This window comes from Anabrus simplex, chromosome 5 (assembly GCF_040414725.1).
Source record: "Anabrus simplex isolate iqAnaSimp1 chromosome 5, ASM4041472v1, whole genome shotgun sequence".
Lineage (NCBI taxonomy): Eukaryota > Metazoa > Arthropoda > Insecta > Orthoptera > Tettigoniidae > Anabrus > Anabrus simplex.
Window position 1 is genome coordinate 404,433,362 of NC_090269.1, and position 23,525 is coordinate 404,456,886.

At 38.4% G+C, this 23,525-nt stretch overlaps 1 protein-coding gene across 3 annotated transcripts in view; it reads right to left on the reverse strand.

Annotated features, from left to right (window-relative positions):
• The window catches only part of LOC136875011 (cytoplasmic dynein 1 intermediate chain), a 210,977-nt gene that overhangs the window by 118,775 nt on the left and 68,677 nt on the right, over positions 1-23,525 (reverse strand). For 2 of the 3 annotated variants that reach the window (XM_067148727.2, XM_067148725.2), the window contains exon 4: positions 19,852-20,015. In XM_067148727.2, the coding sequence (XP_067004828.2) occupies positions 19,852-20,015 (164 nt within the window). The remainder of the gene's footprint in view (positions 1-19,851; positions 20,016-23,525) is intronic. The other variant, XM_067148726.2, reaches the window with a different exon arrangement.

Genomic DNA, 23,525 nt, shown 5'->3' on the forward strand with positions numbered 1-23,525 from the left:
CATAATGAGAAATAGGAGAGGCCCAAGATTGGAACCTTGTGGCACACCCCTAAGAACTTACAAAATTATGCGAAATTTCACTTTTAAAATAAACAGATTGCTGCCTATATTTTAAATAGGAACTTAATAGTTGAAGTAATGATTTAGAAACTCCAAACTGATGCAGCTTTATCAAAAGAATTTTGTGGTCCACCTTACCAAAGGCCTTTTCTAGATCCATGTATATTACATCGGTTCTTCTATTTGTGTCTAATGCATTGTAAATCTTTTGGGTAAAACCCAGCAAGTTAGTAATGAAAGATCTGCCGGGGATAAAGCCATGCTGACATTGTGATAGCTCTACCTTAATATGGTCGTAAATCCTAGAGTACAGTATGTGCTCATTTATCTTCACCATAGCATTAATTACTGAAACAGGGCGATAGTTTGCTATCTTCTCTGAGTTCCCTCCCTTTAGGATTGGAGTAATTTTTGCCATTTTCCACTTTTCCGGGAAGCAGGATGTCTTTAAAGAAAGATTGAACAAGAAGGTTAATTGAGCAACCAGTATGTCAGCACAGCCCTTGATTATGTATGGTGGAATGCCATCAGGTCCGCTGGATTTCTTAGGTTTTAACTTTTTATTAATGACTGTTCTTATTTCATCTACCAGTATATGAGTGATGTTCAATTCATCAACCCTGGGAAGAACAAAAACTTCATTCAAAGGAAGATGTTCCACATTATAATTAAAATCCGTGTTCACATACACCAATGAGAAATACTCAGCAAACCCGTTTGCAATGTTTCCAGGTGTATAACAATTTTCATTCAGTAGAAATGAGTTGTCACATGAACGTGATTCCTGCTTACTTTTGACATATGTCCAAAACTGACTAATATTATTCTTAACTCCATTTTCTAAATTATGAATATAAACAGCATAAGCCACATGTAATTTCATTTTCAATTCCGACCGAATCTGTCTAAATCTCGTATCATAATATTTCGAAAATCTCCTTTTTATAGCACATTTCTTCTTTATTTTTATGGACTGAATAATATCACGCGTGAACCAAACTGGATATTTGGATTTTCGAATGACTTTCTGCTTTGGAACGCAGTTTTTGAAACATTTGTACGGCGATATATAAAAGAAATCAACAGCAAGATCAATATTTTTGAAAGAATACAATAAACTCCAGTCGAAGTCTCGTATATTACAATACAGCCGCAAAAAATCAGTCTTTTTAAAGTTGTAATATTCGCGATTAATTATTGGAGGCAATGGAACTTTTTTAATGGGCAGTAAAACTATACAAAGTGCAGGATGATATAAGTCTTCAGATACTAATGTGAATTCGTCATGCTTCAGTTCAACTTGAATATTACCTAATACTAAATCTAATGTCCTGAAATTACAATTTTGAATATTGTTACGTGATGCTAATCCAAGATATGAGATGAACTGAAATAGACGACGACTGGTCATTGATCCTTCATTAAAGTTATAACTGGCATTAATAACTTCAGGTATGTTGAAGTCACCGACAATAAGGCAGTCAGATGTTATAAGACCCTCTATGTTTTCAACGTAATTGAAGTATCCTTCATATACAGACAGTTTAGAAGACGGAGTAATGTACACAGCATTTATGAATAACTTACGAGTGTGACCCTGAATGTAAAGAGTTATTGACTTGCACCGTTGATCGTTATATTTAGAACACAGTTTGGATTTGTACCCCTTTTTGACAGCTACTAAAACTCCACCACCTCTAGTCTTCCCAGATAAAAACAGATCCCTGTCATTTCTGAACACTACATAGCGATCATCGCAGAACTCACTATCCATGATATCCTGACCCAAAAAACTCTCTGTCAGTACAATTACATCATAATCACTACATATAAGATTTTTAAGAAATACAGCAGTTTTTGTTCTTAGGCCACGAACATTTTGATAATAAATTGTTAATTCATTCTCAGGCATCATCAAATATTAGTAGAAAATTATAAATATTAGAAAATAGAAGCAAATATTTACACACAAATAATTAAATAATTTCAAAGAAAAAAATAAATTAAATATATAAGGAAATGCATGGAGATCAGAGCTTACTCAGGTCCTCATTATTACTGATGACATGTATAGGACTACCTTCTACCTTTCTAATCATGATCTTTCCACTTCTACCAACCCAGAGGTATTTATAGTCCTTTTCATGTTGCAACTGCTTCGCCTTAGCAAATAAAACTCTTCTAGCTGGGGCAAGAGATTGATTGATATAGATTGGGTTGGGAGTTGACATGCCGAGCTGAGTTGTGGATAAGGTTTGCTTGACCTTGCGCCTGGCGAGTAATTGCTCTTTATGGGTCCTTCTAACAAATTTAACTATAATTCCAGAAGTTGGATGATTAGAGACCTTTTTTAATCGATGACAAGCATCAATCATGTCCTGCTTCAAATCTAAGTCTAAAGCCTTGCCTATATTGATGACAGTCTGCACTACATTCTCATTAGGAGACTCGGGAACACCAAATATTTCAACAGTGTTAGACCTTGAATATTGCTCAAGGTCATCACACCTCATGGCAAGATTGTTTACCATGTTCGCCAGTCGCCTATTTTCGGTGACCAAATTGTCAATAATTTGTTGCCTGTCTATTATTTCCTGCTGTTTACTAATAAGTTTACTGTTTTCATCCAGTCTCTCACGACAAACATTAATTGAATTGCCTAGTTGTCGCTCGATGTCAGTAGTAGACTTGTTTACACTGTCCAACCTCTCTTGTATAGTTAGCAGTAATTTATAAATATCACCCACAGATGGCACCACTGTCGCATCACTATGTAAACTCATACACCTCTTGTTAGAACACTGTTTACACCTCCATACCTGACCCTGTGATGACATATACTCCACATCCGTTTCCTTAAGATTAACACACTTGCTATGAAACCAATTACTACAGTCATTGCACTGAATCTTTGCTGTTACGTCTTGCCTAGGCACAGCCTTTGTACATTCCAGGCAGGTACTCATCGCTACACTCTTTCGATATATCGACTTGACTTGACAAAAGAGCGTGACAGTGAGGATACTCCGACACTTCAAGTTAATTAGGTTGGCAACACTGGTGTTTTAATGTTTACATCTACATTACGACTATAAAACTGCCCGATTAAGCAATTATATGAATATCTACCGATTTAATTTATGTATTGAATACTCCTATGTAACTTACTGCAGCAGTAGACACATATTTTAGGCATCTAACTTCAATATGCACCAGGAAATAGCACAATTAATACGGAGCACGACCCGACATGACCTCAGCCAAGCATGACGTCACAAGTGTCCAAGGTGTCTTTTGCAAAGCCACAGATGTCCTTTTTAGGACATATAGTGTCATCTAATGGAGTTTCAGTCAACCGTAATTTGCGGTCCGCACTCATCGCCTTCCATCATGACGATGTTTTGAGATGGGACACTTCGTTGTCATGGCTTGCCTTCGCATTTAATTCTGCCATACATGAAGCGCATCAGTTTTCTCCTGTGTCTCTTATGTTCTCTTTCGTTCCCAACTCTCCACTTAGTAATCTTTGGAACATGAGCTGTTACCAGAAAGGATTGACCCCCTTAACATCAGAGGCAATTTGGAAAAAGGCTAAGGAAAACCTTAAGGTGTCCAATCAGAAGAAGAGAGAATGTTACAATAAGGGGCGCCGACCGACCGATCTCACTGTAGGAGATAATGTTTTTGTTAAGAATTTCGTGCCTTCCGGGAAGCTCGCTCCCCAATTCCGTGGACCGTATGAAATTATTGATTTCTTAACGACGGTCTCCTTGTTGGTAAAGGATCTGGAGACGGAGTTCATATTTCGCAGGTGAAGCACGCTTAGCATTTTTCTTCGGTACTGCTGCGTGGCAGTCTGTCTCGGCTACGGGTACCTTGGTTTCATTTAAACCTAAGAATTTCATTTTTTGTCCGTATTGAACTGAGAAGGATGATAGGAAAAACTTAAAACGGTCCACCTTTTCAATACAAAAAGTTATATTTTATTTATAACATGTATTTGTACTTGGAACTAGTTTCGACGCTGTGTTTGCGTCATCATCAGCCAAAATGGGAAACAGGCAAGCATGTAGGCATTTATGTTACACAAGGCGTTACATTAAACAATACACATCTTACAAGGAGATAAAAACAGGGACGAATATAGGAAACAAATGAATCGTTGAGAAAACAAAAGTTATACAAATTAAAAATAACCTTAACCACACATCTTGCAGTGCGAAAGTGTTCTTCTTGAATGATTCCTGAATGTAAAACACACGCGCACACATTTCTGAGGAGCCAGCAGGCAGGACAAAGTAAAGTGAAACCTTAAGAGTTCTTCTGAGAAGAGTTCATCATTTTTCTATATTCCGACTAACTAATGAAGTCTCCCTTGAGTTCCTGATAAACATATACAACAGGAAATTCTCCTTCACTCTCCATGCCTGGAAGGCATCCTGGAAGGCCTTTTCCGGAATGTCTTTTAGAGCCGATGTAACATGCGCCTGGATTCTTTCAACGGTCCACCTTTTCAATACAAAACGCACGCGCACACACTTCTAAAGAGCCAGCAGGCAGGAAAAAGTAAGGTGAAACCTTGAGAGTTCTTCTGAGAAGAGTTCATCATTCTTTCTATGATCTGACTAACTAATGAAGTCTCCCTTGAGTTCCTGATAAACATACACAACAGGAAAATTAAACAATACACATCTTACAAGGAGATAAAAAACAGGGAAAGTTATACATATTAAAAATAACCTTAACCACATATCTTGTAGTGCGAAAATATTCGTCTTGAATGATTCCTGAATACAAAACACACGCGCATACATTTCTGAAGAGCCAGGAGGCAGGAAAAAGTAAAGTGAAACCTTAAGAGTTCTTCTGAGAAGAGTTCATCATTTTTTCTATGTTCCGAATAACTAATGAAGTCTCCCTTGAGTTCCTGATAAACATACACAACAGGAAATTCTTCTTCACTTTCAACAATAGCTATAAAGATCAACGGTAAATTTCATTTTAAATATTGTGTAGAGACGTGAAAGCATGATCTTGAATATAATATAACTCCTTCATTTAACCCAATTTTTTACACAAGGTGTTATATTAAACAATCCACATCTTACGAGGAGATAAAAACAGGGACGAATGTAGAAACAAATGCATTTTTGAGAAAGCAAAAATTATAGATATTAAAAATAAGCTTAACCACACAACTTGCAGTGCGAAAATATTTGCCTTGAATGAATCCTGAATACAAGATGCACGCACACACTTTCTAAAGAGCCAGCAGGCAGGAAAAGGTAAGGTGAAACCTTAAGAGTTCTTCTGAGAAGAGTTCATCATTCTTTCTATAACCTTAACCACATATCTTGTAGTGCGAAAATATTCGTCTTGAATGATTCCTGAATACAAAACACACGCGCATACATTTCTGAAGAGCCAGGAGGCAGGAAAAAGTAAAGTGAAACCTTAAGAGTTCTTCTGAGAAGAGTTCATCATTTTTTCTATGTTCCGAATAACTAATGAAGTCTCCCTTGAGTTCCTGATAAACATACACAACAGGAAATTCTTCTTCACTTTCAACAATAGCTATAAAGATCTCGTAAGATGTGGATTGTTTAATATAACACCTTGTGTAAAAAATTGGGTTAAATGAAGGAGTTATATTATATTCAAGATCATGCTTTCACGTCTCTACACAATATTTAAAATGAAATTTACCGTTGATCTTTATAGCTATTGTTGAAAGTGAAGAAGAATTTCCTGTTGTGTATGTTTATCAGGAACTCAAGGGAGACTTCATTAGTTATTCGGAACATAGAAAAAATGATGAACTCTTCTCAGAAGAACTCTTAAGGTTTCACTTTACTTTTTCCTGCCTCCTGGCTCTTCAGAAATGTATGCGCGTGTGTTTTGTATTCAGGAATCATTCAAGACGAATATTTTCGCACTACAAGATATGTGGTTAAGGTTATTTTTAATATGTATAACTTTCCCTGTTTTTTATCTCCTTGTAAGATGTGTATTGTTTAATTTTCCTGTTGTGTATGTTTATCAGGAACTCAAGGGAGACTTCATTAGTTAGTCAGATCATAGAAAGAATGATGAACTCTTCTCAGAAGAACTCTCAAGGTTTCACCTTACTTTTTCCTGCCTGCTGGCTCTTTAGAAGTGTGTGCGCGTGCGTTTTGTATTGAAAAGGTGGACCGTTGAAAGAATCCAGGCGCATGTTACATCGGCTCTAAAAGACATTCCGGAAAAGGCCTTCCAGGATGCCTTCCAGGCATGGAGAGTGAAGGAGAATTTCCTGTTGTATATGTTTATCAGGAACTCAAGGGAGACTTCATTAGTTAGTCGGAATATAGAAAAATGATGAACTCTTCTCAGAAGAACTCTTAAGGTTTCACTTTACTTTGTCCTGCCTGCTGGCTCCTCAGAAATGTGTGCGCGTGTGTTTTACATTCAGGAATCATTCAAGAAGAACACTTTCGCACTGCAAGATGTGTGGTTAAGGTTATTTTTAATTTGTATAACTTTTGTTTTCTCAACGATTCATTTGTTTCCTATATTCGTCCCTGTTTTTATCTCCTTGTAAGATGTGTATTGTTTAATGTAACGCCTTGTGTAACATAAATGCCTACATGCTTGCCTGTTTCCCATTTTGGCTGATGATGACGCAAACACAGCGTCGAAACTAGTTCCAAGTACAAATACATGTTATAAATAAAATATAACTTTTTGTATTGAAAAGGTGGACCGTTTTAAGTTTTTCCTATCATACCTTGGTTTCATGTGGTATGAGGCTTTAGCCTGGTTATCTGGGGAGTTTTGACTCAATTTCATTCTCGTCAGGGATGTGCTCTCCCCTTAGTTAGCTTAAGATAGTTCTTTTTTTTTAAACCTGATGTATTATTTAATGTGAGTCCTCCCGGAGTCCTATCATACCCGTACTGCTCCCATGCCCCCCCGATCCGGTTACCTGCACTGCCTTAGCCCCCTGTACTGGTGGATGGATATCTTTCGACACCTTTGCAGGCCTTCTGCTTTATTTTACAGCGGACTGGAGTATCCACCTATGCCCACTGCTCCATGAGAAGGGCGCCTCATGTCTGTGATTCTTGGCGATCATCGACTCCAGCCGCCGTGTCTTACGGCTACCTAGTTCAGAAGGATTGTGTTTTCCAGCGTCTGATTTGCATAAGGAGGCCCCGAGACTGTCTGCTACTGTGGCCGTTGTCCTGCGGCTGAGTGCCATGCATGCCGCTCAATGTTTGGTTGGGTTGTATCCCAGCTATGTGTGTTGCCGGCCCTGGTGGCCCACCTTTCCCCTGGCGATTGCTGGGGACATCTTCATTGAACTTAATCTACGTGATTGTCTTGCCATATCCCGGGATAATCTTGGCAAGGACTCACTTCTTCGCTTTTATGTGCAGCAAGAGTGTTAATTTCATATATAATTATTTATTGTAAAGCAAGAATACTATTCTATATCCAGCAAGTATCCAAGATAATGAATTTTACGAGGCAGTTTTATGTGTGGAAAACCCGTTTTCCAACCCTGGGTTGGTGTTTGGGGGCGGGGAGGGCTGAACTATGAATTTTAGCTCCCTCCCCCTCCTTAAAGAACTTGATATATGTGTGACGCTCCTAGTGAGCTCATTGAAATTTACCGTAATTGTGCGTGTTTCCTGTCTATCTTGGCCATTGATATGTTATAATAAATGTGTTCTTTCCCTGTTCCTCACTTATGGCTCCAGGGCAAGGAATTTGTTCCGTCCTGGGGTGTCGCTCCGTTCTTGCCTTTCTTTTCGTATCTCAATCTTCTGTCATGCCCCGCTCGCGTGCGCTTATCTCCTCCCGGCTTCTCCGAGAGAGGGGGCCTGCTGACGGTCTTGAGTCCTTCCCCACCCAGCGAGACGGTGCGCCTCGCCGGGCGATAGACATTCTCACTCAGCTGCTGCACTTGGAGCAGAGCACTTCTCTTGCATCGAACCAAGGACCGTGAGGGGGGCATGGGAGGTAATATCTTCAGGTTTTCTAAATGTTGGTAGGATGATGGGAGGAATTAAGAAACGGATATGTAAAGCCATGTATCTGGCGACTTTAGTTTGTGAACTGATAACAGAAGGCTTGGTCTAGAGATATTATTGAATAATGAACTTGAACCTGAGTGTTCTAGCCCTTAAATTCTATGTTTCTTGTATCATAAGCTATTGGTGGCCACTTGAGCCTACGTTATCGATGTTTTGGTTTGTAATCAAAGTAGGAGCTAAAGAATGAGCTCACGGAAATGATATGTAAGATGCCAGAATGTTCTGGGCGTTTAGTTCGGGAAACTATGTCTTAGGTTTGTAATAGTACCCTAATGGGATGTTAACTTTATGTTCACGTTTAGATGATGTTTCTTTACATGAGGTAGCTGGTGAACTGTATATACATAGCAGCCCAGTAGTGATATGTTCGAAAGTTATATGGTACCAAGTCGAATAGTTTATGTTCATGTCTCTTGTAGGAGGAGAGTATTACCTTTCTATTTTACATAGGGCTGCTCCCCTACTTATAGATGAATGATGGAAATGGGTCAAAACCCTCCATTTAACCATGTTAGTACTCAAGCACTTCCGAATTTGTTTGTTCTTAATTATGTGTAAAATAATTGTTCTAGTCAAGCTGTTTAAACTTTGTCTTGACATTGTACCTCTAATAATAATAATAATAATAATAATAATAATAATAATAATAATAATAATAATAATAATAATGTTCTATGCTTTACGTCTCACTAACTACTCTTTTACGGTTTTCGGAGACGCCGAGATGCCGGAATTTAGTCCCGCAGGAGTTCTTTTACGTGCCAGTAAATCTACCGACACGAGGCTGACGTATTTGAGCATCTTCAAATACCACCGGACTGAGCCAGGATCGAACCTGCCAAGTTGGGGTCAGAAGGCCAGCGCCTTAACCGTCTGAGCCACTCAGCCCGCCATTGTACCTCTGGGTTGGTCCTTACGTTTATTAATCCAGATCCCTGGCCCGCTCTCCTTTGGGTCGTCCTGCCGGTAGAGTCACGGCACAATTATTATTATTAACTTTATTGGCCACATTGTACCACTTGAGCCTTCCGTGTACACTTTTTCTTTGAAGGTTGTACTATTTGATTCTTCTCATCTGCCCAGTACTTCTTCATTCGTTCTGATCACATTCTTAATTCGTCTGAAATATCTACAGGCCTTCTGTGCATCATTTCAGTTGAAAATTTGTGATTCTTAAGAATAGTAGTAATTTCATTCTTGTTCTCTGCATCTGTAATTTCGAGTCCAACTGTTTGGAGATCCTCTTGAATTTCTTTGATCCAATGACCTCCTGTCTTCTTTCCTAGATTTCTCATCACTAGTTGTCGTAAAATCTTGTTTTCTGATAATTGCCAGATGTGAAAGAAATAAGAGATTCTTTTCTTCTTCATCATCGTGCTGGTAACTGGGTCAATCTCTCGATAGACAGTTTCATTGGGAAGGATTCTTGTTTTACGTCGCACCGACACTAATAGGTCTTATGGCGATGATGGGACAAGGAAGGGTTAGGAGTGGGAAGGAAGCGGCCGTGGCCTTAAGGTACAGCCCCAGCATTTACCTGGTGTGAAATTGGTAAACCACGGAAAACCATTTTCAGGACCGCCGACAGTGGGGTTCGAACCTACTATCTCCCGAATATTGGATACTGGCCGCACTAAAGCGACTGCAGCTATCGAGCTCATTAAACCAGACTCCTTCAACCTGGTACTTTTTATTTATGCAAGTTTTAATAATTCTTCTTTCAGTTTTGAGTAGTTGATCAGTTCTTCTTTCATTTCTAATTTGGAACAAGGTTTTGCAAGCATAAGTGGCTTCAGGCAAAGTTACAGTTTTGTAGTGTTGGATCTTAGTATCTATTGACAAGCATTTTTTGTTATAAGTTGACCAAGTTAAAACTTGTGTTCTTTTTTCATTTTGTTGGTTCTATTTATCCGTGTTGCTTTCTCACTTAAGTTCTGCATAATGATTTCTCCAAGGTATTTAAATTGTAGGACTATGTTAATGTTTTGATCATTTATGATGACTTCATGTCAAGGGGCTTCATTGGCATGATCTCAGTTTTCTCAAAGGATATTTGTTATCCTAATTTTAATGCAATTTTCTGGAGACTGGTGATCTGAGCACGGACGTCTTCCATGTCAAAGGCTAAAAGAGCTAAATTATCTGCAAACCCTAGGCAGTTTGTCCTTATTGAGGGTTTTGCTCCAATTTTGATTTTAGGTGGGTTTTCTTTTTGCCAAATTTTCATGATGTAATCTAGAGCCACATTGAAGAGCAATGGGGATAATCAGTCACCTTGTCTGAGGCCTGTGTTTATTGTAAAAGCATTTGACATTTCTCTCCTGAACTTTACCTTTGAAATTGTGTTGGTTAAAGTTAGTTCAATAATTTTTGTTAATTTAGGATAAGGCCATATGATCTGAGGATGCCTTTTTGAAATCTATGAATAAAATAAACAGCTGTTTATTTCTGTATTTGTAATACTCCATTATTAGTTTCAGACTGAGAATTTGGTCTGGGCAACTTCTGTATGGGCGAAATCCTCCCTGGCATTCTCCAAGTTGTGGATCCAGAATGTTTTTTATCCTATTGTAAATTATGCGGGAGAAAACTTTGTAAGTGCAGTCCAAAAGGGTTATTCCCCTGTAATTTTCTGGATTAGTTTTATCTCCTTTTTTGAATAATGGATGGATTTACACCCGAGGTCCAGTGTTCTGGGATTTTCTCTGTGATCCACATTTTGACTCGATGCTGATGTAAATTTATGATTGTTGGTTTCCCTGCATTTTTTCAGATTTCTGCAAAGACTGGGTCTTCAGCACATGGCTTATAATTTTTTAGTTCCTTAATTGGAAATTCTACCTCATTGGTAGTTGGAGGATTTATTAGATCTGGGGTGGTTAAAATGAGCAGTTTTTTTATGAAAACAATGATTACTCTTCAATAACATCATCAACGACAAATTTCCTGGACAAAATACAGTTAGGATATGCAATAAACTTAGTACAACATACTCAAAAGAGGTTTAATGAAATACAGTAGAAGTCCGTTATAGCGAGAATTCATAACAGCGGAAAATTTACTCGCTATAGCGGATTGCTGTTATATCAGATTTTTGTAAAAGTCAGGAAAACCCCCATACACATTAAAATCGGTATGAAACGGCAATCAGTTTGTTCAAAACTTGTGTTTTCGCAGATAATTTCCACACTATGGCTTGATTGTGATTGTTCGAAATCCGATACTATGTGAAGGTGTATGTTTAATTCTGAAAAAGCTGTAGTACTGTATTTCTCCAAATCCAATACAACCTACACATTCTCCCTCAAAAAAATTGAATCAGGCTTAAAAAGTGCTTTGTAAAATTATATGGAATGCCTTTCTTGTATAGTACGCATTTTAGACTATTTTTAGACGCCGAACATTGGCTTTAATTATGCCGAATTCTTTTGCGGCTGCACAATTATTCTTTATTTCCGTGGGTTTAATAACCATCGACTTAAAATCGACATAATATTGAAGAGAACCCGTTGAAAATTTGCCTGCAAAACCTATTCCACGCGCCTCTACAATTCGACGATACACCAGGAAAATATTCTTGCTTACTATAAAACTGTTACTTTCACTCAGCGTCAGATGTAACTGGCTGCAGCTACACGTACGTCTCGCTTGCCGGGTTTGGCCAACTGCAGCGGCTAGCGATGTATTGGCCTAATCGTGGACGTTGAAGTTCAACGAACGAGTTTATTGCGCCGCAGTATGGCCCTTCCGCCTTTGCGTTTTTCATGCACATACCTCACAATTTCATCTTAGACTTCTTTAAAGTGTCCTTGTTGCGGGCCACTGAATGCATTTTTTGTACAGTACGCATTTTTAAGCTATCTTTGTCTTCACGCTAACACCGAATATTGGCATTAGTTAGGCCTATGACATATTTTCTTGCAGCTGCACAATTATTCTTCATTTCTGAGTGTTTAAAAACCATGAACTTAAAATTGGCATCATAATATCGATGAGAACCCATTGAAAATTTGCCGGCAATACCTGTTCCACGTATCTTTACAATACGATGATCCATCACGAACCTATTCCTGCTGTCTATAAAACTTAATTTTACTAAGCATCAGGTACAGAAGACGCGTTATAACTCTGCTGCCGAGTAGCCGCGGCCTTTCTAAGAATTCGAAGGCTCGTATGTTTTGATGCAATTCTGCAGATTTGAGAAATGTTTTTGTAGAGTCTAACAGAATGTCATTCTCTCTTCACTATTTCCCGAAATCCAGTGACGTCACACAGAGGCACTGTACAACTGGTTGCCGCAGCTAGCCGTTGCCTACGAGATATACTAGGCCGCGACATAGCTACTAATTTGCCGCTGAAAAGATGGCCCAACCGTGTTCACAGTTTGGCCGCTAGACGTCAGGTTTCGGTTCTGCTCTTGGTGGACTTTAACATTGTGATATATGGAGTAATTGTGATGTTGTGTTGATCTTATGCAATTTATTCTGTGTATCATTTCTGTCAGTGAGTGTCCGTGAGGTTGAAAAGCTTGGTACACTGTTGTGTACCTCTATGTACTTCGGATACCGCTGAAAAGCAAGAAAATATGACATTCCATAATTTTCCTTCGGAGTGTGGTTTAAGAGAGAAATGCAGGCAAGCTATTTCGAGGCACAAGTATGTAGCTTGCATTTTAATACATCAGATTTCAGTGTAAGCATATCAATCAAGCAAATTCTCCCCAACGAAGTTCCTTCTGTTTTTAGTATATATCCTGTTCACAACAGATAAGTGTCAAACGCAGGAAGGCTCCAGCTCCAAGAAACAACTTATTGCTATCAAAATTTAGAAAAATTTCTGTTTTAGATAGTGATGAACATACCATATCTTCAGCATATAACTGATCTACATCACCCACAAACAAAAAAGAAGTACCTACAAGTCTCGTTTCTATGTCAAGGAAAGGCTACGAGTATCTATGTTAAATCTAAATATATACTGATGAGATTTCAAATGCCAGATTACTGAAAACAGTCTTCATATTGAGAAGTAGGATACGGTAATGAAATCAGAAAAATGATTTAAGGTTTCTGAACTTTACCAAAATGTAAACCAAATTGAAAATAATGGTACAAATGATCATTTAGGAGCTTTATTCCTGTTACAAGAGACTGAATCTTACAGGAAGAAAGAGTGAAATACGGAGAAACAATGCTAAAAATTTGCATCCTCTGGCATAGGAAAGCACCTACCGGCTACAGATTTAGATTGTTGCACTGCCTAACTGTGCCATATCAGAAGATGCTGAAAAATTACATAGGATTTTCTAATGGCAAAACTGGCATAACATCGCTCTCCAAACAGCGGCGTCAATACAAATGTCGCAACATCAGATGTGTGGAGGAAAAGGTAGGATAGCTGATAATTTATAAGATGGTGATTAAACCAAAAGTTATTTATGACCGCAGTCTCAATCAGTTGATCGGATATACTGAGGCAGAATTCGAGAAAACTGGAAGAAGTGACAAACTCGCTAATAGACTTCTCTGCTTGTTACGTGAATTACTCATTTCATTTAAGCAGAGTGTAAGTCATACAACTGCTCTTTGTCTATTTTTTTAAATCTCACATCTGTTCGTTGTCTTGTGAAATTGCTAGTTTTAATGTTTTTTATAGGTTTTCGTACTGAAACATGTTGCAATGAGCGGGCAAGACAGCTGAGTAAAGAGAACTCTAGCGGCGCTTGTCGGAAGTATCTCGGGGCCGAGTCTAGTGTGGTGTATTTCCCGGCCGTATGTATCTCGTAGGCAACGGGCTAGCGATGTATACTAAAGAGGCGGTAGTTTATTGTCAAGTTTTGTGTAAACTTGCACACGGGGGTGAAACGAAGCAGCGTGGTTACTGCTGTAGTTTCCAGTGTTGTTGATTACTGTTAGGCCGCAAATGCAAGATGACCCTTGCTTTTCCACATGAGATTCTAAGAATAAAACGTCGTCTCAGATTCGGAGAAATACGGTATCACTCCAGAGGCTTCTGTGGGAAACATTTCAGTATTCTTCTTCACACGGCGTCACCTAACCTAACCATGTATGTATCATGAAAACATATTTCAAACGCCAAATGTAGAGAAATGATAACCTCCTCGCTATAATTTTACATGGGAATAGCCTTTCCGAAATTTAACTAGACGCAAGAAAATATGTTATATATGGTATGCATTTATTACAAAAACATGTTATTCCCCTTTTCGAATTTTTATTAGAGAACAGCAGTTGATGGGTATTACTAATCGACTCCAACATCGTCTTCAAATGTCGAGAGAGCTCGCAAATGCACATAGCCAGAAAACTATACCATACCGAAGATGATCGATTGCATTTAGTGGCAAACGTTTCAGTTTTCTTATTCTTATTTCTTATTTCTTATTTCATATTCAAACAGCCTCACCTATCCTAGCCTAACTGCACTATACATATGATGAAAACATACTTCAAGCGCCAGTAGCTATAAATTTACATGAAAATAGCCTTTCCGTAATTTAACAGACGCGAGAAAATATAAACTAATCTCTGAAATCAATGATGCCCTCTGCCATATCTTGAGATGCATGCCGTCCTTACTTCATTGCAGTGTTTAGCATTAAAATACCAGTAAGCGATCAGCCTTTATTTTTAACGAGTTAACAACTGTTCACAATTAAGTATTTATTTATTTTCCACCTAGTCGATACAATGATTGCTTAAGGCAATTTAATGGTTAAAAGTGGTACATGTTTTGTATATTATCAACATCTTCAGCCATATAACACTGTTTAGATGAAAAATATATAAATTGACAAAGTAATGCTTTAGAGGAAGTGTCCTTAAAATTAACATAAAATTAAAATTAACATAAGATTGTTCAAGCCAGTTAAATAAGTCTATTGACAGCTGAACAGCTATTTAAAGAAGACTTTTGTCTTATCTTAACATATGAAATTAACATCTTTAACAGTCTATCAGACTTACTTTTTCTTATCCTCCAATAGGAGTACCTATTCAAGGAAACACATTTCTACTTCATTATAAAGACTGAGCTGTTTATTGCTCTACCCTCAACAGATTTTGGGCACATTGACTCAGTGCTCCAGAGTGTAATCTTGTGAACTTGTGACATGCAGCTTGATACTATGATTTTAACCAAGGACATTCTAATAATTTTTTGTTAGACGAACACCTACATTGATATCCTCTTTTCACGATTTGTAAGAACAATCAGGATCCTGATTATTTAGCTTTCAGGTTTGAGTTTGACGCTGATGATGCGCTTAAAATGGACAAAACATGTCCCTTGTAACTTTTTATGATAAGATTTAATTCTTAATTTACTAGATCTCTTTGTATTGAATAGGTGGGTATTAAAAATAACACTTGTAACATACTTTGTATTTACGTACATTTCAATATGGACCTAACACTAGAATTATAACGTGTAATCATCTTCGAATGTCGGCGAAAGAACTTGCTAATGGACATAGCAAGGAAACTATACCGAAGGTGATCGATCTCATGCAACATAATCGCTGGGGTGCATAAATATCGGTAAAAGAAAAATTAGTGTGCGCTTAATCGCTCGTAATGACGGATGAGTCAGTGATAGGGCTCTCGCTATAACCGAAGGGTAATACACGGTTTAATATAGGAAGTTTGAAGGGACAGACAAAAATTGTCGTTATAACGGGGTTCTTGTTATATGCCATACTCGCTATAGCGGACTTCTGCCGTATTACAATTATTACATTTTTTAGTTAGTAGTGAATATAAGTATTACTTCTAATATTGAAGATAGCTTTGTGAAGGATCGGGGAAGTGTAACTGTCCTTTTATTATTTATACCATCTTATTTTGGGTTTATTAAAAGAAGTCTGTAATAAAATATGTAAATTTATACTATGTGCTTGAGCCTCGTCTCCACAAAAATTAATACAGATAATTCCATATATTTTCTTCAACCTCATTCACAAAACTCAAATGTTCTCCATTTAAAGAAAGTGTGGATTAACCCATTTTTCTGCGCATTCCTTTAATTGTACCATAAGTAAGGCCTCTCCCTAATAATAGGCAATATATTAAAATGCCTGAGGGCAGTGAAATCTTATGGAAACATGCTGAATTTTTTAAAGAGTACTTGATTTTCAAGTACTACTTTCAATTAACAACTTTTGCTTTTGGAGTGCCACCTAGGGACTTGGATAGTGTACGACTTAGTAGAGTATTGTAACTGTTTAGGGGTTGGCACAAGAAAGCTTTCATCTTCTAAGTTGTCACTAACTATCAGTTCAAATTAAATCAACCAATCATCACCTGGCTCACCCCTACAAATACTGGATCTTACTGAGTGTAGTGACAAATGAGATTTTTCCTCACAGAAGGCTACAAACTAGCTGGGGCAGCATGTAAGGTAGGTGGCAAGAACTTTTCTCTGACATGTGAACTTTCTTGCTCATGGCGATGGGAAGATACCAGCATTCCCCTCTAGCATGCATGCAACATTTAGGGTGAGCCGCGTTTACCTCGATTTTAAATGTAGGCTTTCTTAACCCACTCTACTCATTTGACGTGACATTCACACAAGCATTGGCCAGATGTTCAGCTCAAATGAAGAGATATTCACACACCGCGCCAAGTCATATGTACTAGCTTATATTTTGATCACCCCTGCAAGGGACCCTCTTTCACAAACTTCTAAGAATATAATAGGAATGTGGCTCGGTTCCAGCTTTCCTTCTAAGAATTTCTACAATTATTTATTGCCTAATTGTAGCTTTTGAAAGCACAAACATTTTACCAGGCGTCAATCTCCCAGACATGGCTCTGGGCATATTATAGGCAAGCGACAGCAATGCTATTGCCAAGTTAATTTAAAGTGTTTTAGACAGTGATTCAGAGAACAGTGATGGTGATTTTTTTTAGAAGCTCCAGGAGGTTATGGGAAAACATTTGCTTATTTAAGTTTAGTGTATTTGGCAGATAGTGGGTTTGAAGCCTATTGTTGTCAGCCCTGAATATGGTTTTACAGGGTTTCACATTTTCACTAGGCAAATGCTAGGGCTATACCTTAATCAAGGCCACAGCCACTTCCTTCTCACTCCTAGGCCTTCCTTATCCCATCATTGCCGTAAGACCTATCTGTGTTCGTGCGACTTAAAGCAACTTGTAAAAATAAAAAGGTTGAGAGATATGGTTGTTATGGTTCTTTAGGATATGGGTTGAGTATTTTCAAGGCAATCACTGCAACTTCTCTTATTACTGCCAGATTTTAGATTATATGATTTTCAGAACTTGATGAAAAAGAGGAATGGTTCCTCTAGCACCAACCATTTTTTTTTTTTTTTTGCTAGGGGCTTTACGTCGCACTGACACAGATAGGTCTTATGGCGATGATGGGATAGGAAAGGCCTAGGAGTTGGAAGGAAGCGGCCGTGGCCTTAATTAAGGTACAGCCCCAGCATTTGCCTGGCATGAAAATGGGAAACCACGGAAAACCATCTTCAGGGCTGCCGATAGTGGGATTCGAACCTACTATCTCCTGGATGCAAGCTCACAGCCGCGCGCCTCTACGCGCACGGCCAACTCGCCCGGTGCACCAACCATTAATCCAATGACTTCAATATATCATATCTGCACTTGGCAGCAAAAGCAATTGTAAAGTGACAGATTTACATCTTTTACAGAGGGACATATCTCCATCATATAAAGCTTGACTTAACTTTTGAACATCACAGGTAAAATACCGTAAGTGACATTTCACTAACTTCACAGGAAAGCAGAAAGAAACTGCTAAGGCGCATATTTTGCTACCTTTAAGGTAAGTCAAATCAATAGTTCTGACCATGGTAAACCATCATAAGAACCAATACGATAAGGAGTATGGGGAATGGCACAAGGCTGAACTGTTGTCTGATCACTTACTATTGTTTATCGCTGGGTTCTCCTTGCACATACAATAGTATCACATGGTTATCTTCATTCATGTGAAACATACAATAGTGTACATATAAGAAGACACTACCAAAACAAGCGTTATGTATTATAAACTCAAAATCTTAGTTTTTACATTTATGATAGTTTACCTCTGATGTCCAAAATTGGAAAGACCATTGGAGAGTTAAACTACTTTGAACATAACTGTATCCATTAGAGTGCTTCTATGGTGATTAACACAAGTTTTTCTTGTTTTTTAACTGTCTCTAAGTAGTAATACTGTAAGAATCAAAACAAACAGTACTGAAATTATGAAGACTGTCTGAACATCAAAATACTTCATTATAACATGCAAGACGATGACAGAAATGTGTATCTGTGTCAATACACCATGGGTTCAAAATGTGCACCCTTATGTCTTGCACATCATTCACAACAGTCTGTAGACCGCCACAAGGACATGAAGCAGAACTATATATTCCCTTATAATTCAGAAACATTCCTAGGCAGGTTGTCTGATTGGAAAATGGATTCTCTTAGTATGCCACATATGTAGGCATCTGGGGGTGAGAGATCCAAGGAGTGGGAAGGGTATGTGAAATTAAGCAATCTCCAAAGTGTTGCAGAAGTACAACTGACCCCCTTGTGGTGTGAACTGTACTTCCATCTTATTGCATCCACCGTCATGCAGTGGCAGGTTTCTGGCAACTTTCACTTCTGTTTGATGTTATGAGTATGTTTGGAATTTCAGTACTGTGTGTTTTTCTGTATATTGTATTACGGTACAAGATGTTTGCTCATAATCAGATTAGCCATACTGCTGTTTTCGAGTGAATGCTGAAAATTCTGAATGCGTTATTATGTGATGTTGACAGCACTCACAATTGAAAACTGAAAAAAATGACATTGTAAACCTACTTCCATACAATTCTTCAGAAATTAAGACAGAAATGATAACCACAAGACAATGTCCATGGACGGGTATGAAACTTGCACCCATTGTTACCCTGCACATTTCTCTACCATAGTTGCCTTCACCTATTAAATTGCAGTTCCAAAGGGGTAGCTCCCTGTCAGTGTGTGTTACCATTACTTAAAGAGTGTTTCTTCCATTTTCTTTCTTTAACATGTTTACATTTTTTCTTCCAGACTTCTGCATCAAACACAAGGGCAACATCAAATAGAAATGTTGGAAAGTATATTACTATATTATAACTTTGTTATACAAGAGCCATTAACTTAGCTATTATTAGCTTGAAATAAAGTTAATGTCTGGGACAAAATTTCTGCACACTTACAACTTCGAGCATCTTCAAGAGATCATTATCAGAAATGTCTGCTTTAAACCTAAATTCATTTTCAATACTGAAAAATCTCACACTTGCACACACTATACATGGAACCAAACTTCTGCTTGGTTGCAACAATATGGTGACAAAGCAAACATTTGGAATAAGAGTAAAGGAAAGAAGTACCCCCCAGTCATTTTTAAATGACAGCAATGTCAAGTCTTGACAGATTCACACAACAACATTTGAGTCACTGCAGGCCTACCACAGCTACAAGAGCTGCTATATTTCCATTAGGAGTGACATCTTGTGCTTTTGTACGCATACAGAGTTGCTGTGCAATATCTTCTCAGTCTTGGTCTACAACATATTTCTGATCCTGTTATAAATTCAATGAAAATGAAATTAATACTTCTTTAACACCAGTAGTATCATCTATACTGAAGGTATAGATCGATTGCTAAGGATGTAGCACAAACTCACCAAATCCATAGCGATCAACTTCATCTGTCTGAGTGTATTTCATGTAGGTCTCGACGTGTTGAGGAGCGATGTTGACGATCTGTTCATTCTTCACAGTTAACTGAGGTCTGATGATGGTACTTTGTTGACTGTGTCCAGAATGCTTGGAAGTGCTGTACGTGCTACTGTAAGAGCATTCATTTTAGTCAATAATAGAGAGAAAAAAAAGGGCAACTGCTACATTATTATAAATTAGAAATTTGAAGCAGAATCTTTAATAAGCATTAATTTACATTTTCATAAAAAAAAATGAAAGTTGAATTTACCCAATCGTATTTCTGAGACTAAACATTGGTATAAATCACTAGAAAGAATAGCAAGCATGGCGTGTTTATCCTAGTCATGTACTGACAATTAGTAACATAAAATAAATACAAAATTTTAATCCACCCTCTCAATACTTAACAATTATGCGATGTTTACAAAAACATTACAATGTGCTATTACAAGGTACTAGTTTCGGTCCTGTAAGGACCATCATTAGCCTAGCCAAGATACATAAGTATATACCATAGTCTTAAAACAGAGTTATGCGGTGAGATGAAAGAATGGACTGGGAATGTGGTGGAATGATATACATATAAAATGGTAATATATGAACTGTTGTAAATGTAGCAAAGTTATGTTGAACAGTCGCAAATAAAATCTTTTGATATATGTCTCGTAAAATTACAATATTAATCAACAATTATCTCAAAATAGAATAAGATAAGTTCTAGTTGACGAATAGTCCAAGGTTGCACATTTAAAAATTGGGTTATGTCTGATTTTGAGCCAGCCCCGCGGTGTAGGGGTAGCGTGCCTGTCTCTTACCCGGAGGCCCCGGGTTCGATTCCCGGTCAGGTCAGGGATTTTTACCTGGACCTGAGGGCTGGTTCGAGGTCCACTCAGCCTACGTGATTAGAATTGAGGAGCTATCTGACGGTGAGATGGCGGCCCCGGTCTAGAAAGCCAAGAATAACGGCCGAGAGGAAGCGTCGTGCTGACCACACGACACCTCGTAATCTGCAGGCCTTCAGGCTGAGCAGCGGTCGCTTGGTAGGCCAAGGCCCTTCAAGGGCTGTAGTGCCAAGGGGTTTGGTTTGGTTTTGGTATGTCTGATTTTAAACGATGTCCAATGTTTCTATTAAGTTCTAGAAGATATGAATTCAACATTGGCGCAGAGGGAATCAATTGTCCAATAAATCCACAACAGAGGTTAAATGTTGACAGAGCTGATGGACATAACTTGTGAAAAATTGAAATCTTGCTGTGTTACAAAGGAGCAATTCCAATTCAATAGGAACCAGGTTCATTTGGTCAACATGTAAAGCATCGAATGTCAATGAATAAAGTTTTGAATTTCCATGTACAAAGTCTTTTCGTACGTGCTTTAATTACTATCCCTTATAGAAATGTCTGACAATGAAATCCCAATTTATTACCTCTTCTGTGCCTTTTGAGTATAAATAAATAAATAAAATGAATTATTCACCTCTTTGCATTTTTGGAAAATGAATAACATGAAAGTTGAGAGGAAAAAGAAAATTCTATACACGAGGAGCCTAACCCACAACCACCGAATTAATAGTCCCAGCAATTACCCCTATGCCAGCTACTGCTCAGCGTGCTTGTTAACGTTAGTGGCTTATACGGTGCGAGAGCCGCATCAACATTTTTATTTTTATTTTCTATACACTTGGCCATCTGCAGCTCCCGCTTCGGGTACTTTCCTTTCTAGCCAAGCCCTGCATGTTCTATAAATTTGAGCAAATCGGTGGTGACGAGTAGGGAATGCCCCCTTGTAAGTCTGCAGATGGTTGGTTTCCAGAAAGAAAACCTCGCTAAAAAAACATTCTCAGTAACAACAGGAGGGAACAACCTGAAGATGCATGTGATTGTCAACTGCAACAATACAGAATGAATGTGGCCAAAAGTCTCTGGACAACCCTTGGTGTTCATTCCAAACAGACAAGCCATGAACTGTAATTAATACACAGTTCAAAAGAATTAGGGGAACATGTTTTGTAACGTCTGGTATGTGAACGTTAATTTGGTAGATGGGGTTCCAATGGTCGTACAAGCATACCTTGAGACCTGAGCTACTCAGGATATGTAAAATCGAAGTTATACTCAATCTGCAGGCGTAACCATGCATTAAATTGTCAGGTGACCCCTCAAAACAAAGTGAATAGCGGTGCATCCGTGTGTCGTCGTGAGGTACACCGACTACTGTGGTCATTTGAGCACATTGTACGCAAACCAGCACATCCCACGAGACATCCTAACGAGGTTCAAGCCTCAAGGGCCGTCACTTTGATCCAGGAAGGATGGACTTTTCGTTGTGTTGCTGTGAATCTCAACGTCTTTCCATCAGTTATTCACCGCTTGTGGAATCCCTACAATGAGACAGGCCAGTTCACAAGGAGGGTTGGACAAGGTTGTGGACGCATAACAACCCCACAGGACGACAGATATCTGACCATCTGTGCATTGCGGCGTCGATTTAGGACCAGCTACTAACCTCCTTTACAAATGAGACTAACGAATTTGCAAAACTAAACATTCAGAGAAACACTCCAGTTCAGAAGCGGTCTATATGTTCATGGAAGGAAGTCACAGTAGAAGGACTGGAAGGTTTGCAGCTATACGAAAGTATAGTTGGGGAGGCAAGAGACTGTTCACTTCTGCAAAACCCTGCGAGAAGCAACCAGAACTTCACCCAGGACTCTGCTTCGAAAAATATCATACCCTCCAGAAATTCCGATGAAAATGTGGGAAAACCTATCTGTATCTTTCTTATGTCTTTGTGTACAATATTTTTGCATTTTGAACTTGTACAAATTTGTTGTAAATACGTAAATTAGTGTTTCATAATACATCTCTCCCAGTATGGAAAAAACTGTCTGAATTAATTACAAGTTGGGAGACATTAAGGCTAGGAAACTATTCGAGGGCAAGGGGTTAAGGTGTGTCTTGCTTTTATAAAGTTTTAAATGGTCACCCTACCAGTAGTCATATTGATTAGAAATTCCAATACTCTTTGCCACCAAATAAGTAAGCAAACATGCAACTGTTGATATTGTGATCATAGCCATCGACCTCTAATTTTAGGTATAATGTGAAAAGAAGGAAAAAAAAGTACATTTTTTTGGGGTCAAAAATACCACATGCACTGGCTGGGATTTGAACCAGGGCCATCTTTATGAGAAACCAGTGATAATGGCATCCCAAGCAGGCTGATAGTCCCTTGTACAATAACACCCGCTGTCAACCGTCTGTGTATCGACTGTAGGCTCTCAAGAGCAACACCAGATACAAGGGCTAGTGCTCTTTGACCACTTCAGTATTAGTTACTGATCACAAATTTGGTCTATTTTTCCCAACATGGTTTGTCCGTATTTGAAGTTAGCCACACAAACATATTCTGCAGACACCCAATAGTAACTCATTAAACAAGAGCACATCCAGACTGAACTGGTTGGACTTTACTACGAACAGAATAATAAGAAAGAACACTTAAGGAGCTGCAATGATGGTTGGATACAGGAGGGCATTAACTTTCCGACCTGGCTGGAGCTGGAAAAGGGAAATTTATGATGACAGTGATGATAACACCTCCAACTATTTATGGATTTCACCCCACAATTATTATT